Source organism: Manduca sexta, chromosome 26 (assembly GCF_014839805.1).
Source record: "Manduca sexta isolate Smith_Timp_Sample1 chromosome 26, JHU_Msex_v1.0, whole genome shotgun sequence".
Classification (NCBI taxonomy): domain Eukaryota; kingdom Metazoa; phylum Arthropoda; class Insecta; order Lepidoptera; family Sphingidae; genus Manduca; species Manduca sexta.
The window spans coordinates 10,012,615-10,030,435 of record NC_051140.1 but is presented as its reverse complement, the minus strand read 5'-3'; the positions used below and the strand labels follow the sequence as shown (position 1 = coordinate 10,030,435).

Below are 17,821 nucleotides of genomic sequence, written 5' to 3'. Positions count from 1 at the left end.
GGTTTAATTTTTTGTTAAAATTAAACCGCCTTTTAACCGCCAGGATAGAGTTTTCCGGGATAAAAAGCTCACTATATATTTTCTCGGTATAGAAAGTAGCCTATGTTCTTTCCAGAACCGGTTAGGTACTATTTCCATTGAAAATTTTATCAAAATTCAAAATCTGTAGGGTAGTTTCTAAGTTTATCCCACCTGGACAGGTAGACCGCCACGTAGGCTGGAAACTTTGTTTTATAATATATTTTTTACTACTTTTTAAGAGGAACAATTTTGTTACACATTATTGCTGCGTAACTTGAACCAGTTAAACCCGCAACGGAAGCTCTCAAACACGAATACATTTTTCCCGATTTTGTAACATTAACCATTGATGCTCCGCTCCTATTGGTGATAATGTGATGTTAAATAGCCTTTTCTATTCCTCGATAAATGTGCTATCCAATACTAAAAGACTTTTTGAAATTGAACCAGTAGTTCATAAGATTGGCGCGCTTATACAAACTACAGCTTTTATAATAGTATAGATAGATCATTTAGAACATGCATACGTACACAAAAAAATAAATATTTTCGAAATTTAGACAAAGGCGTAACTATTGCACCTTTTTTCGGCATATGTATTACGGACAATGATGTCGTATAGGGTAAGCCTATCACTGTGTCGAGCATAAATACTAGACCCGGAATTCGAAGCCGAGACTGAATTGAAACGAGAGGGCCATTGAACGGCGTGGCGTCCAAATTTAAGAGAGTGATGTCAGCGATGTGCTCACATATTACCTCTAAGATGTGCTACAATAAGTATTTACTGTGCGCGGAAACCTGCGCTTTATGTTCACGTTTCCACCATATTCATATTTCATCACGTATCTGTTTCACTTTTAGGATTTGTATAGTTTCTAAATAAAAAATAATACAAGTCTTTAGAGTTTTCTCCCATATCTTTTTATTCTAAATACATTAATATTTTTTAATTCAACTCAAATATTCATTTAAACTATTACAAGCTATTTTTAATTTTAAACATAAATAGTAAGTAATGCAAATGACCCGCATTGCACACTTTTAACTCGGTATTAATATTATCTAGGTATTACTCATATTCTTAGCAATAGTTGTCCAAACTGACGAAACATATACACAACATTGAAAAACTTTGGCAAAAATAAATGTTCAATCGATTGATACAATTTTATTAAATAACGTTAAATTAAGACATGCCAGATGCATCATTACGATCGCTTACGATAATCGATTGCGCTCTTTGGTTCCGAAGATATCCAATCGCCCAACGACGAATTGAATAAGATTATGGTTAGAAGTTTGTCTGACATGTCGTACTTAGTTCATCCACCGTACATAAATATACAATATTTGAATAAAGTATTCAATGGTACATTTGAAATAAGAGGTTGAACGACGAGTATACAAATCTAAATATTTATACATTTCGTAATGTTTAAAGACTGCGTTACTTTACGATGGGTACATGCATTTTGTTTACAGTATGCGGAATATGAAAGTTTGATATTTAATTTTATGTATGTTACACAGATCTACTGAAGTACGTATATCATATTCAACACAATTACTAATAAGTATGTATTCAATTATAAAACAAACATTTCTAAGCGTAATTTCTATTTTAACACACAAATAAGTTAAGCGTATCCAATTTTTACATACTTTTTGTAGTACATATGGTAAGGAAATTACATTTATTGGAGCAGGTACCATATATTACTGCTTTTAATATTAAACACACATTATATGAAGAAGTGTCGGGTGCTTATTATTGGTGAGCGCAATGCACGGTAGCCCGGTTGCCCGGCAGTCCGTCACTCACCCGGTACTGACAGTCACGCGTGTTTCATGTGTACACGTCACGTGGTCAACTGCTAAATCACACGTGGATTTATCATGTTGGATCTTTTCCTTGACACTGATGATTATAATAGATGTAGGTATCGAAATTTAGCGACAGAGATTTACAAATACTACGTTTATATAATACTCATCTTAAGGGATAATATTATTAAAAATAAAAATTAAAAAAGTCAGAAAGGAACTAAATCTTTTAATTAAACCAATGAAATATCTTTTGAGTACATGAAAAACTGAGACCAGCTCGTGATAAATTATTCTTTTATAAACAATAACAAAAGGTAGATACATAAAATAAAATGCAAACATAATACAGAATTAGTGTTGCACTCTTCTTTACAAGTAATCTAGGAAACATGGGTATAACCTATAATGTGTAAATTAGTGCCAACTTACACAGAAAATAAATCATCGACCGGATTAATAGTGGCGCTAAGGGTAAAAGTAATGTAAGTATAAATTGTGCGAATCGTCAACTTTTCCAGGATGACTTACTATGTATAGGTATAATGTAATAGTACTATTGCAAAACCCGGCCTAAGTGCTTCTGTATTACAGTTCCATACAATTTTTTTCTGTGGGTTTATATAACTCGAGAGAAAACTTGTCGAAAACCACTCAAGGGTTAGTATTTAATAACTTAGTCAAACAAGTCTAGTTGTTAGTTGTGTACACGAAAACATTAAGGTTCTTTACTAAAATTGGATTGTAGTTAAAGAGAACCCAAACAAAATTAATTTAAAAACATGTAATTCTAAGAGAACAAAATGGATCGCCAGCGATCCTTTTATAAGAAATGAGGTGCAATTAGGTTTACAAAATTAAATAAAGCTATCTAATAGGATTTAGATGTTAAAGTGTCTTTTGACCCCCGACTAACAGTGATATCGTGAAAGTATTACAGTCATTTTGCTGCCTCGGTTTTCAATGAAATTGTTCTTAAATTTAACTATATTTCCCTAAAACATTTACAGTATTCATATAAAATGTTAGTCGTCGGGAGTAAGTATTTAGTTTTTGCTCACTACATCAGTAAGAAGCTGGCTGAATAGTACTTACATATTTTGAAATAGACAACAACAACTCCGAAAGGCAATTTTTAAAATTTACCTTATAATAGTTTTAGATACCTAGTATGTTAATTAATATATTTTGGTGAATAACATCATTATCGCAAACCCGTATTAAATATGAGAAACGTGGATGATATGACAATATAAATTACCCTTTCATACCAATTAATAAGCGTTTTCAATGTCCTTACTTAATCGAGCCGATATATGCGGCTTCGACTACTATTACTACTTACACAACTTTAAATTTTACGAACTGAACACTAACTACTTACAGGGATCATTGAATAGTACCGTGAACATAACAACTTTAAATCTTTGGTTGTATTAAACAAAAATAACTGTAGGTACAAACACTAGACAATCAAATTTTACACAGTCATTGGAGGGATATAATTATTATTTAGTCAATAGGTAGTTCTAAACAACATCGCATAATCATCACAAAAAAAAACATAATCGAAATGTCACGATGCACCGTGGATCATTCCATTTCGACGATAAGCGTCAACAAGTATTATTATCCAACAAAAGTTTGACGGCGTATGTACGCGATTGTCGGCGAGCAGCGTCACACGAGGCCAACCTGAGCACGCTCCTGTATCCTGCAATCTTGTCTGTGCGGTGCGTCCCCCAGGGACCCTCGAAGTAGCTCTACTGCCAGAGCTTCCACCAAACTTGCATCTTTTCAGAGAGTTTCTTACAGATTCCCAATAGTTTCCGTCACATCCCACCATCACCCTCACCCTCGCACTCTTCTGATCCTTCACCTTCCTCCAGCGTAACCTGTTGATGATAATAATATATCATTGAATTAATTATTCTGTACATGTCTGTTTATACAAATTTAAATACAAAAAAATACTTACTTGAAATCTTATTTGTTCAGGACGGTCATCGTCTGGCGCTGAGTGAGTTGTCTGGATTGGTGCTGGTGGCGGTGACGGTGGAATCATACTCTGATAATAGTCGCGGTTTTCCTCAAGTGTATCCAGTATATCTTGAGCGTCAGGGTGCACGAGATCTGCCCAAGTCTCCCACAGTGGATGCACAATGTAATCGATAAAACCAACTTGAGATTTTTCTATCGTAGCGTTGTGCCTATCACACATGGGACTTATATCCATTCCTTGTTCTCGTTCACGGTCTCCTTGTTGGAAGAATTCTTCCATAAGTAATGCCACCCATCTCTTGTAAAGTGGTAAAGGCTTGGTGGGATTACTTAGATCGGCACAATGTACGAGATTCTCTAATACTTGTATTCTATCGGTGTAGTTGTCCAGTAGTAGAACACCACTTCCTGCTACTTTCTTTGTCTCTACCATAGTTTTCAAATCTGCGAGTAGGCTCATGTGTTTTGACATGTCAGTAGAGAGCACCATGTCTATGACCATCTTCCTTAATGTTTGTCTTTGTTTCTTGTGAAGATTGACAAAAATGTCGCAACCTTCATTCTGAAGCAATTTGAACGCAACAGCCAGGTGATGATTTTCTAACACCGATTCGTCATTATACATTAAAGCGAGTTCGGAGCTTGAATTGACCAGAAATTGGTTAGTGAGCCCTGGGTGGTCAACATCGTGCACACAGGCGGCAAATAATGCAGCGCATACCTCAAGTGGCGTAAACACTGCATCTAATGCAGGAGTATTTAGCAAAACGTTTGTGGATTGTGTGACGTCAGCTGCGTGGAGTGAATTGTGGAAAGGGTTGTCGCGGACGTAATGTTCCTCTAGCGTGACCGCAAATGCCAGAAAAGTGCGGGCAGGTATCTGAAGAGTAGAGAGCAACTCCCGTGATGTGAAAGCAGAATAGGCAACCGCTGTAAGTGGTCGGCCACAAGACAGATCTCCAATTCGAAAGATGTCGACGCCCCATCTGTCGAGGTCATTCAGCAATTTACCAAGTTCTTCTTCATGTGGCGTTTCCACTCCGTATCTCGGCACACGTTCTCCAGTAAAGCTGTTTGTATGTGTTAGTGCGCGCTTAACTCCTGAAATCTGAAAAGCAGATGAATATAACGTTTTAATATCAGCTCTTTTCTTTAAACAGCGTATTAATAGCCATAATATTATGCAATTTATGATAGCAAACTTACTTGTGACATAGTGCTCCCTGGACCGCTGAGGCGGGGTTTTTCTTTCTTTTTGGTACGCTCTGATGTCTCTTCCACTTGAAGTGATGGTAAATCAAGTTCTTGTTGTTTATCTGAAAGTAAAATAATTTTTTATGACATTTTTATCTATGTATTTCAAAATATACGTAACGTTATAAAATAAAAACGTTTGTGTATGTTTAGAACTTTAATTAGTTCGAACCATACTAATTTTAGAATCCTAAAAGCTATGTAAACACTTTCGTTACGTTTGTTTGATTTTTATTACGTTATTAAAAGGGTGTTATTAGGTTTATATGTCAAGTAAGAAAGTGGGTGAAAATGTAGAGTGTTCATTATACGTTTGATTTATACGATTCTAGGTCACTGCATGTGGGCATGTACATCGTTATAATAGATAAAAGTAATCAATCAAATCATAATGCTAAATACGGCGGCCTCATTTCCATCATCTAGGTAGCATTCAAAAATATTATCGTTGGTAGATCGTCGTATAAGTACCCAATCAGTTTACAAGATTATCTAAATTTGCAGAGGTACCGACATAATAATTAGTTATATGGTCGATGAATCAAAACATATATGTTTCCTAAGAACTGAAAAGTTAAATTAATTTTATATATTTTTTTGTTCATAACGTAGTATCTCAAGTGTTTAGCTCTAGAATTAACATTTATATACCGCTAGAAGTGTAATAAGAGTGCGTAATGTAAAGTAACTAACATATATTTATTTAAAAGCAACCCCTGATTGAGTAATAATGCTTTATCCTACTACATTAATGGAATTAAGTTTTATTTACTATGCATTTGCTATCTAATCACAAGAGATAATTGTGACATACTTTAATTTATATAGGTACATTATGGAACAAAACATCTATAAAGTAACAATAATTGACCGTATACACTAAAAAGTAAACAAATATTTTAAATAATAGTTTACATTTCCCAAGAAAATTCTTTATTTAATATTTTTCGATGCCCATTGTTTTTCTTATACGATACCGAATGAGGACATGATCGCCAGATGGTAAGCGTCACTCGTACTTATAAATTGTATTGATACCATCTAGAAGTTTGAATTCAAATAGAATTATAATGCCATCGATATTTTTCATACGTGACAGTACCATCTTCTATAATGCTTTGCCATTCGAATTATTTAATGTAAAAACCAATCTACATAATTAACTATGATAAAAACATTTCATATTTGTGAATTAGCAATAGGATTAGTCTTATTGTACAGTTCTTTGTTATACATACACCATTTAAGAGCAAACAAATTAATTATACGCTATAAAGTACCAAGACGAGTTGGGATATAAGACCTATTTGCCAATTGGTTCAATAAGCTCGTTTAATGAAACGCTGTCATACGATCATGTCCTATTTTTGGGTTTTAACTATTTAAGTGTAACGTCTAGTATTGAGGTCATGAAATTGTTTATATCTTGTGTATTAAGGTGTAAGATGTCAATAAACAGTAGAATATAAAACTTATAGTCCACCGTATTATTTATAAACGTTTCCAACACGTGTGATAGAGCGCGTTGGGGTTATCAACAATCAAGACCTCCTTCATATCGTTGTCTGATAATACATACACACAGTTATACTTTAATATGATAGGAATGTTAATTTAAAACAGTTTTGAAAAATGTATTAAAATATTAATATTATATACAATATAATATTGATACCTGTATCATGGTATATTAAAACTGGCTCATTTGAATACTCGATATCGAGTTTTAAGTACTTATGAAACAAAATATATTATATTCATTGAATTGATTATGCAACAGACAAGATTATCTAACCCATAAGTAAACTATGACGTACGATTAGGTATTCACGAGTTCCGACACGTCACAAGCAAACATCATTTGTTTCCTATGTGTGTTCTAAAAAGTTCAATAGCAAACTTTAGTGTATACATAAATGTTTGCCATTATTTAGTAAAATTAAATCCCCAGCAAGGATGATTTCGCTGTAAAGATTAGTTCAAAAGATTTTATGCGAGATAAAAGCAAACATTTATAGATATTACTAGCGCTCTGTTCAAATACAATCGATCAATACGAGTCAAGTCAGTCGAGTGATTCGACGGGTACCTTTCATAACCTCGTTACAGATTAAGAAGTGGAAATAGGTATAATGATATATAATATCTTGTTCCTGTCCAATTTTTAATTGTGTTTAAAAAACTTTAATGGAATGTTTCCCACGTTAAGAAGTTGTAATAAAACGAACTTCTAAGATGATACGAACAATGGTTTATTATTTTAACTGGATATTTATCGAATATATGTAATTATATCAATAAGTATTAAATATAAAATGTAGTCTACTGTAATTAATTGGGCGGGCGGTAGAAATAGTTCTATGAATAAGGTCATCTACCTAATACTCTAATTAACAGTAAATTTCAGTTATTTACTTTTCTGATAGTAAATTGTGCACTCAATTACTAAAAACTATGAGCATGTTTATCAAAACACAGAGCAAACAAATTACAGCACATTTTGCTATCAATATGTTTATTTTAAATATTTATGTATTCTTTCTAAGTGATTTAATAGTAGTTATAAAATATTTATTTATTTAAATTTTGGTGAAGTCACAATTAAAGCTTATCTAATAATTGTTTTAGACAGTATTACTATGTACGCGTGCCCGTTACGGTATATATAGGATAGTAAGTTTAAGTATATAAACTGAAACAAAAATTACGAAAATATCAATAAAACTCACCCAAAAATGTAGAGCAGATATATTCGGAGATCTGGTTTCCGGATTTGCTGGACTCCGAAAAGTGGCTCAGTTCCTTGTTCAGCATCCTCTTGAACTGCAATTGCAACATTTCCATTGAGTGAGCCATAGTCACAGCCTGACTCCGCAACCAGCGGGCAGGGGCCGAACGGATGGTTTGTTTCTCGGCGCACACGCGCATTTCAAAAATAATAAGTAAATTAAAGATAAACGAAATTCACTCGAGTGCCGAAAATTTAATTGTGAATATAATTGAAGCTTCGAAGTTAGACGTCTGTTATCGGCAAGAGCTATCGTTACACTGAGCCGGAGCAGCGTGCGCTTAGATTAGTGTTGCCCGTGTGTGTCGTCACGGACCGTATACGTACAATGTACGTACCTACTACACAAATATCACCTTCTCAGTATTGTATTTTGTAGTAATCTAGATTCATTCAATGACTTCAGTTTCCTCTTACGAAATTAAATTTCCCCTTTACACGGTATCGAAACAATGAACTTGACGTAGTGGCGGGCCACTGCTAGCTACGTCATAGGCCATCCTACTCGTAATGTGTGTGAGGGTGGAATTGCCAGAAAATCATTATTAAGACATAATTATTAATTCAGGGCGGCAAACTTAACTTACAGATAACGAAAGAGGAAAGTATGAGTTATTTTTCATTTTTAATAATAGTAATTTAATAATGCTCTTTGTAATGCGTAATGTAACGAATATTAAAGGGAGAAAATAAGCAGATTAAGTGTCCCTACGATGATAAAAACTAATTAAGTTACAAATCGGATAAAAATTGTGATTAGCAACAGGATAACTGTGGAATTCGAAAAAAATAATGACATGATTGAATAATTATATTTAATTATATTAGACATTCTGCATAATCTATAAAGAAAGATTTTTTTCTTAACTTGTCATCTTATAAGTTGAATTAGTGAAATTGAAACGTTTTTTTATTATAATGATTGCAATGTAAATCATAGTAAAATCTCTACTGCTAATTTTGGTTACAGTTTTATTGTACTTAGATATATAAAAGAGAGGTAAAGTTTGTAGGCTTCGTTGTAGGAGGAAATTTCGTAACTACTGATCCGCTTCTGAAAATTCTTCCATTAACAGGAAGCTGCAATATCCCTGAGCGCTAAATGCTAATTTTATTCGGGTAACAGAGCGATCTAGTTTTGTTTATGGCATGGGCCAGTGTGGGTGCGTTTGGTTTCTGGTGATCATTGGCCGGCAAATGATCCACTTGTGTTTTTGGCAACATATTGCCACATAAAATGAGATTTAAGCAAGTTAAAATTAGAGTAGAAACAATGTGGAGGAATAAGTAAAATATCTTTATGCGTTTAAAAGAAAACCAATTCGTTACTTCCAAGAAAATGTGTTTCAGGGAAACTAATCTTTTATTAATATTTTAATAAATTGTCAGTATTCTAAACACTGCAAATGATATATAGCTTTAATATTTAAATGAATATTGTCCGTGAGGATTGTAAACACATACCTAGAGACTTAAGTTATGTGATCGCTATGCCAACCCTTAATTATTTATGGGACGGCTATAAATATTAATTTCTAAATAAACCTATAACAGCATATTTGAGAGAGGAAGACACTGAAAAGGCTTATGAAAACAGATTGAATGAGACATGGCTAAATCCGTGACGTATAAGGACTAAGTAACTTAATGAGTAAAGCGGTATATATGTACGTACAATATAGATTAGTAGTAAGTATCTACATATTATACATATCTTACTAATATGTGTACTACACTATTAAATTAATTAGTGATAATTAAACGTATAACATGTTAATCACGGAGCCATTATGTTGTTGCTGACACTAACACCGATGATTATTTCATTCAGTACGTTGTTCTAATAACTTAATAGAGTGATAAATAGAAAATCGCAAAAAGGATGGTACATAATTATCGACGTACGTGACTATCCTACTAGTACTGATAAATATGAATGTTTTTGATGTTTGCATGTTCGTGAGAAATGAATGGTCTTTTATGCGAGTAGAGTCGCAAACAAAAAGTATTATTTTTGTACTAATCTAATTAGATCGCATTTTATGCAAATGTCATGGTATTGTTAAGGCTAATGCCGTTATTTTTTAAATTAGACACGTGCTTCCAATTATAATTATCACATCTTAAAGCGTACATGTACTGTGTACGTGATGAAATCTTGTAGGAGGTTTGTGATACGAAAATGGTATAAGAGGAAATTCCTTAATGAACATTAAATCCTACGGGGCATTTAATAAAAAAGAGACACACGTAATGCGCTTTGTAATATTGATTAGTCACAAACTTCGTAATGTAAAAGTTGTTATAACAACTACGTCATCATTAAAAGAACTGGTTATAATAATTTTATATTTACGATGTTTGTTTATGAAAATACTAATTATAGTATAAGTATAGTTGAACAGTGAAGTACTATGTCGTCAATTACAACGGTAAATTATTGAAACCTTGACTCTTGAGTTGCAAGTGCTAGTGCTAGAACTATCTAAAGCCCGGTGGCTTGTTATTAATGCATTGTAGAGTGCTGTTATAAATACATTTTAAATGTATTTATATTTCACACCTCGTGGTTTTTAGAAATTTCCCAGATGGGGGACGTCAGGTAAACGAGCAGTTTTAAAGCTGAAGCCAAATATAAGTAGTTTCTTCAATATGCATGAATAAGGGCGGTCTGTCGCTCTACATAGGAATGGTTTTAGATCGGTTTTTACTATTGCGCCTTCATGGTAATAAGATTAAGATTTTCTGTTCCAGGTCAGATGTTGGCATATAATGTGCTTTACCCCACGTGCATTAAACCGTGCGTTAGTGTAATGCGTGATCAACATAATTAATTTCATTAAGATGTTGGTAGGAACGAGGGCTCAATACAAAATTTATTCAATTAAAAATAATGTTATACCGACTTCGGAATTAAATATATTATATTTCTAACTTAGTTTATAATGTTTACAAGTATTTTCTCATAAAATTTAATAATGGGCGATTGTTTATCTATTTTATAACATTCGGTAACTCCAAGGCTTGGTTGAAATAATATGATAAGATACCTGAATTCGTGTAGTTGCAAAACAAATGATTCTCGAGCGTGTGTTCAGTTTATTTCATATCGGCCCTGACCTAGATTAAAATGTGTCTTGCGTTTAAAATGTTTTTATAAACAGAATCTTCGTATTATGAATGATATTAATTATGTAATACGTTTAGAATTCATATGTTTTTATTAATTTAAGGTGTGATTTTATGCGTAAACTAAAGCGGATGTTATCTCATTTTATGCCATGTTGCAATGCAATGAATTATTTTTTTAAATCATATTGAAAATTCAATTTTCATAAAATGCATTGCTAATCGGATTACTTTATTCATACATTTTTATATACTTGTATTGAGATATTGACCAATGACCAATTCTTTACATAAAAAAGGCCGTGTCTTAGAACAGGGTTATTTGTATATTTAAATACACACAAGATTAAATACAAGGCAAATTAAAATACTATAGAGCACAGTTTGTTATTAACAATTTATGTTTATGCTGATTTTATTAATCTATATATTATAAAATGTATAGCATGTGATGATGAATCTTCCCGCACGCTAGAGTATATGCTGACGTGACGGTCCTCATGTAAAGCGGTGCCTAGCGACTACCAGATAACAGGTATACTATATCTATATGTGGTCATCATGTTTTACGTCTATTTTTTCCGTTTATCTCATAACTGTAAACATAAACAAGTTCACGTCCTCATGAAGGGATAGGTAGAGGCTTAACTAGTGTGCTTATACTGCATTGAGTTTATCCCCGATTTATTAGAAAATAGGCGACAAGCATATTGCCATATTAAGAAATACACGAATACCTATCTTGTGCAATTCAGTTTCTTTATTATCAACTGATTTACTCATACTATTGTTACATAACTAAAAAAATCAAACCTAGGATCCATGGAATCTACAACAAACGATTTTCATAGAAGATGTTATACTTCTATAATTACCTACATATTATAAGTCAAGGTGAGTTAAATGTGCTCAATGTTGCCTGTTATAAAGTATCACTGACACTATTTTAGACAAAATAAAACGTAGTGGCGGAATATATTCTCATGCGAGCCTTCATTTATTTTAAAAACATAATATTTAAGAGACAAATAGTTTAGGAGTTGTAGCTGAAAAAACTATTTATTTAAGGAAGGGGACGAAAACAATTTTAGATATTAATTAGCAGCTTACAATGTAATTCTCGTTACAGTAACAGATACGAGATTAAACCGTCAACATTTTGAGACATGTTTTCTTTTCTTAATATTTGATTAAACGACTTTAATCGAACTCAATATTTAACATTACACTTGGTAATTGTGTAATTCTCACGATTGCAAATTGTAGCAACTGCCAACGTTGACTGCACTATGTCACGAATCAAAGTTGCTATTGGTAACATATATCACTGTATCGTAATTCCATTAATATTTCATTAGTAAAGTTGCACCTTATATTTTGATTTGATACAGATTTACAATAAAAATATGTCACGTCAAACTGTTTGCAGACACACACGTCAATGTAAATGTACTCAATGTTGCTGCAATCCACGCTGTTTAAGATTAAAGATTGTCCCGTTCGTCAATTAATATCTTCCATCACTCTATAACTAATCTTTGCTCAGTTATATTATGACTTATAATTACTTAAATGTAATTTAATTTGAGAGTGAATGATACAAAACATTGTCAAATTAATCAGGGGCTAAAATGTTTATTGCCCGTTTCTTAATTATTTGGTTGTGGAATCGTGAAAAATTATTAATATTGCTTTCATTCTATTGATATTGTAAGAATACCAGGAGATTACTATAAACCTTCGACAGAGAGGTGGTGGCGGGCGGGCTGTTGCGGCTCGGAGCTCGGAAAAGACGTCACTCTAACCAGGTCATTGCATATGTTAGGTTAGATACAAGGTTACATGAAATGTCTGCAAGCCTAATTATATCAATTTATTTTTTTGTAAGTGTAGTTTGTAAAGCTTTTTAGTTAGTCGATATTTTAGACTTATCATTATTTTAATCTTTATCATGTACTAAAGGAGGAAGATTTAAATCACATTTTTAACACTTTCATAATAGTTATATTTATTTATATTTTGTTTTATCACGATTTTGTTCCCATACTATTTTATAGAAATATATTTTGTATACTGTTAGTAATTACAGTCATTACATAAGTGAAATCCTTTTAGTTATTCACCTCTTATACGCAAATTGATTAAAAGTTACCGATGCGTATTAGAGCTATTTTCGTTTTTTTAGTTTATAACATTTACAAGATAAATTATTTTCGGTAAAAAGAATACAATTAAAATACTAAAATTTAATATGTAATAAGTTGTTCTATCATACATTTGCATATTTGAGCATTATAAAACTATTTTGTGAGAGGAAAATATATTCCTTGAACAATAATGCTCGAGCAGAATTTAGTGCGAAAGAACAGCACATCTAAACGTAAATTTTATTGATCAAATGGATTCGCGGAAACTATAATACCAGTTTACAAAATTCATGTGAAAAGTGCAACATCCGCTAGCTTTGTAGGTAAGCAATGTCAAAATAAAACATATTATCTCCATTTTGCTACGCGATGACTGCAAACGATAATAATCAATCTTCAAATCGTATTTAAAGTACGTCATATTTACTTGAGCTGTGGTTACATTTGTATTTATGCGTTGAGTTTTCAGAAAATCGGGATCTTGTTGTTTTGAAGATTTGCCGAATTTATTTATTAATACATATGTGCTGAGTGATCTCATGAGTTCCTGAGTAAAGAGGAAAGGCATTTGCCTGGTCTTTAAGCTTGATTGAACTTTATTGATTTACGTTCATGTTAATTTATAAATATCTATTTAAATTCTGAATTTATTAATTATCTTACCACTATATTTCAATGAATACCATATTATAACACAAGAAATTAATTATTTTGAATGCTGAGCAAGTGTTGTACATTGAAACCGCTTTTCTGAGCCATTTACAAATCATCTAAACCGACTAAGATTTAAGTTATCAACAATAAAAATTAATCTATAAATATTTAAACAATGTAAATAAAATGGTAATTAATTTTACCTTTTTTTACATTGTATTTTACTCGTGTAAACATAAACATCGTAGTTTAAAAATATTGAAAACATTTTTGTCATTTACTAAGATTGAAATAAAAAAATATTGAGTATAGAAGGAATTGTACTCGTAGACGTTAGTCACTGGCTAGGCGGGCGCAGCCCTAAAGATGCGTACGTGATCGCGACAACGTATCGGCCGGGTGGCGGCGGGAGCCGGCCAATGGACCTTCACCCGTACTGCGCACACCCAGCGCAATATCATAAAAATAATTTAACGCTTTCAATCGTCATACTAAGGGGCCCGTAGCGTAAACTACGTTAGCACTTCGTTGTATTATTGTTACAAGCAGCCAGCTCTTTAAGGAAATTATTTACGATTATTTCTCACTTATTAATTCCAAACGAGATGGAATAGGCACATGGAGATTAGGCTGAAAAATCGGGGAAAAAAGATGCCGGAAAATGGTTGTAATTCAATTTTGAAAAAAAAAGTATATTACAATGATCTTCCTAGCAGGTGCCAATATTTTGACTCCAAAGGTTTAGGAAAATTTATCTCAGCCAAATCAAATGAAAGCAAACAAAAAATTGCTCATAGCAGACGATTTTTTTTTGTAGATAGTAATTGTAATTACCAATCGAAATTATAGGTGTCACGTTTTAACTTTGTGCAATTTGAAGACTTTATGGCAATAATAAAAATGATATTACGCACTCTCACAATTTTAAACATTATACATCTTTATCATCTAGTCTCCTTTTATAAAGTTCATTTTAAAAAAAACACCCGACTTTAAAAAAGGAGGTCCTGTATTTGACCCGTATGTATGTATTTTTATAAGACTTTTTTCAAAAACTAATGATCCGATTTAGTTTTCGTTATTTAAATGTTACATTAGTATCTGACGAAGATTTTAGAGAACTTGAACTTTATGTTCGAAGTGAGTGCCGAATTTAAATTGAACATTGTTTTCGTATATTTGTTCGTGTTTCTGTTAAGGTTAGCTAGAAATTCTATGTTATTAAATTAATATCAAAATAAATAAAATATTTCTCAGCCGTCTGCTTCTCGTGGCACATAGATGTCAGTAGTTTATACATCGTGAACATAACAGTTCTCCAGAGTCGAACGAAACGGGATTTGCGTCATCGACGAGGGTTTGTGCCCTTCAGTTTTAATGACGGTACGTCACGCACACATGTTTCCCTATCAAGCTTCATATCCCGAACAGAGTCATTACTCCGCTTGAGGAATTAGTTTAGTTCTCAAAGGTCGATCAACTCACGTCACTCCAAAAGTTGTATTTGCATGACATTGAGAAGTATTGTGTACTCGCGGGCAAGTTTTTAGAATATGAAAATGTTTAGTGCGTCATGAATGACGTCAAATGCATCGATCCGTACTGAAAACGTTGTCGAACAGCGGTGTTGGAGTGCGCGTCGCCGACGCTGCATTTTAAAATTGCGCTCTCGAGCGATTGCCAATTTATGAATTTTATTATTTTACTTCGTCTTTCATCTTAAGATAACTTGCCTATTTTATTAACTTATTATTATAAGAAAAATACGAATACGCACTTATTATAATGATACCACACTCTGCGAAATCATTAAAACTTTTTCTCCCAAAGAGGGTGAATGTGGACATAAGATCGAGAGTTCATTGATTTTGTGTAGGTCTAAGTAAAATTAGGTCGGTACATACTCGCTATGTATGCCGACGATATGGTTTTCATTTCAATTACAAACCAGAGAGACATGGTAGATAAATGGAAGGCTACCTTTATCTGCTTTCATTGAAATGATAATATAATATTTGGCGGTGCTTTCATCACCAAGATAAATGGAGATACAGAATTAAGCCGTAGCAAATAAAATCTCGCAAAAACGTTATATAAATAATTCAAGTGCTGCGACAAGGGTTGTATACGTTACTTCGTAACAAACAAAAGCTTGTTTTGACTTTGATTAAGATCCTATTAAACGATCAGAGATTGTGAATAAATAGTAATTAGATATAGCTTTTGCCATCTTTTGTAAAGGCTTAATAAAATAAAACCGTATAAAAATGTACCTATCATAGTGTTTCTCGTAATATTTCTTACGTCAACAAAGGTTTTGTAATATTAATAATACTAACAGGCATTACAACTTCGTGACAATGAATTCCTAGGTAATGCTTGCAAAATAACCAGATAAACAGGTGCTTGGGTGTTAAAGTACTTAATATATCTGACAAAAGATTCCATTGTTCGTATTGGAATATCACGCGCTGAACCTTATATACATTTGTGGTGGGTTCTGACTTCGATGTGTGGTGGGACAGTTCGAGGTTCGAGCTAACAGTTAGTCATTTTATATTATTAATACAACTATTTTCTTTGTAGCTATTAACAAGTTCGGAAGCTATTTACATTTTGTATTATTTATTTATTTAAGCTGGTTATGATATTTAGTATCTGCATTGATTACTGAAATGTATGACAACTCTCATACTCGTCATCACCGGTCGCTGCTGATTGCCTAAAACTGTTTTACTTTATTTTAAACTAATATTTAATACTTTAAATTCTTTTTACACGTGCCGTATGGAGATGTTCAATAAATAAAACAAACCATTCATATCTGGGCGACCTGTTTTTACTCAAACTATTAATAATTCTGCAAGTAAGCGGTCGGCGCGTTTTAATATCTCCGCAGTGAAATATAAAGAAAAGGTGGATAGCGTTCGAGTATGTACTTGTTTATCTAATTAACCAAGTTATATTAGGATCGGTTAATAGCACACAGATCTGGTCCCTGTCGCAGTAGATATTCTGTAGCGTTGTTTGCGATATTTAATTAAGATAGAAATTTTAGATATCTATTTGGAGGTTAATATTAAACTTAATACTTGTAAAAAAAAAGATGTTGCAATACTAATTAATTCTTAACGCGAACATGAGAGTAGTTACGGGAAGGCATAAGTGCTAGTAGAGACTAGACTATTAAAATGCAAATGAAACCGTTTAATTACTATAAGACGCTTTCTTAGGGTTTGAGGTGAAGTAGAGGCCATCTATTATGTCAAATTACCTCTTGGTAAATACGTTTAATGACCATTTACAAAATTTACGTTACAAATATAATATGTAACCAGTTGTATTTATAAACAATGGTTTATTTACACCACACAAAGTTAAATTATAGTGTAGCCACTTCGCGTAGACTACTGTCTGATAGAAAATCACAGGGCGTATACAATGTGTTAATTCAATGCCGATCTAACGTTTACTCATATTTTCGAAAAGGTCTAAGGCTCATACTTCATGTCTCTTACTTGTAATAGTGCTGCAGACATACAGATATACAGGGATAACTCACATATATCTCCTGCGTATCTGGTTGATCTTCGTTGAGATTGGCCCCCGTGGCCGAAATAGCGATTCATTCAACCGGCGTTTGTTTAACACTTTATTTCTTAAGACGGAATGAAAAGTGTATAGATGTCGTCGATCAAAGTGATTCGATTGATGTAGTGGCATTGGATTTTAAGGAATTTTGATAAAATGATCGACGATTGAATGTTGACGGATTGACGGTAGTTGGATTATGGATCGATGGTAAATTGATTTTGGATCGATTTACGGCGTTTTAAAGTATCCACCTCTATATGTTTTAAAATGTTCTTATATGCATAATTAATACTATCAATACTAATTAATCATCGACGATGGTGATCGATAAAAAATTGAAAACAATGATTGAATGTTATTGGAATTGTCTATCAATATCGACTGACATCTGATAGTTCTATCGATT

General features: G+C 32.9%; 1 protein-coding gene across 9 annotated transcripts in view; it reads right to left on the bottom strand.

Moving 5' to 3' along the window:
- Window positions 1–922: 922 nt before the first annotated feature.
- The window catches only part of LOC115442524 (cAMP-specific 3',5'-cyclic phosphodiesterase), a 351,093-nt gene continuing 334,194 nt past the window's right edge, over window positions 923–17,821 (bottom strand). For all 9 annotated transcript variants that reach the window (XM_037443236.1, XM_037443237.1, XM_037443242.1 and 6 more), the window contains 4 exons: window positions 7,833–7,926; window positions 5,056–5,165; window positions 3,827–4,957; window positions 923–3,743 (listed from right to left, as the gene is read on the bottom strand). In XM_037443236.1, coding sequence (XP_037299133.1) covers window positions 3,681–3,743; window positions 3,827–4,957; window positions 5,056–5,165; window positions 7,833–7,926 — 1,398 coding nt within the window. In that variant the 3' untranslated portion in view covers window positions 923–3,680. The remainder of the gene's footprint in view (window positions 3,744–3,826; window positions 4,958–5,055; window positions 5,166–7,832; window positions 7,927–17,821) is intronic.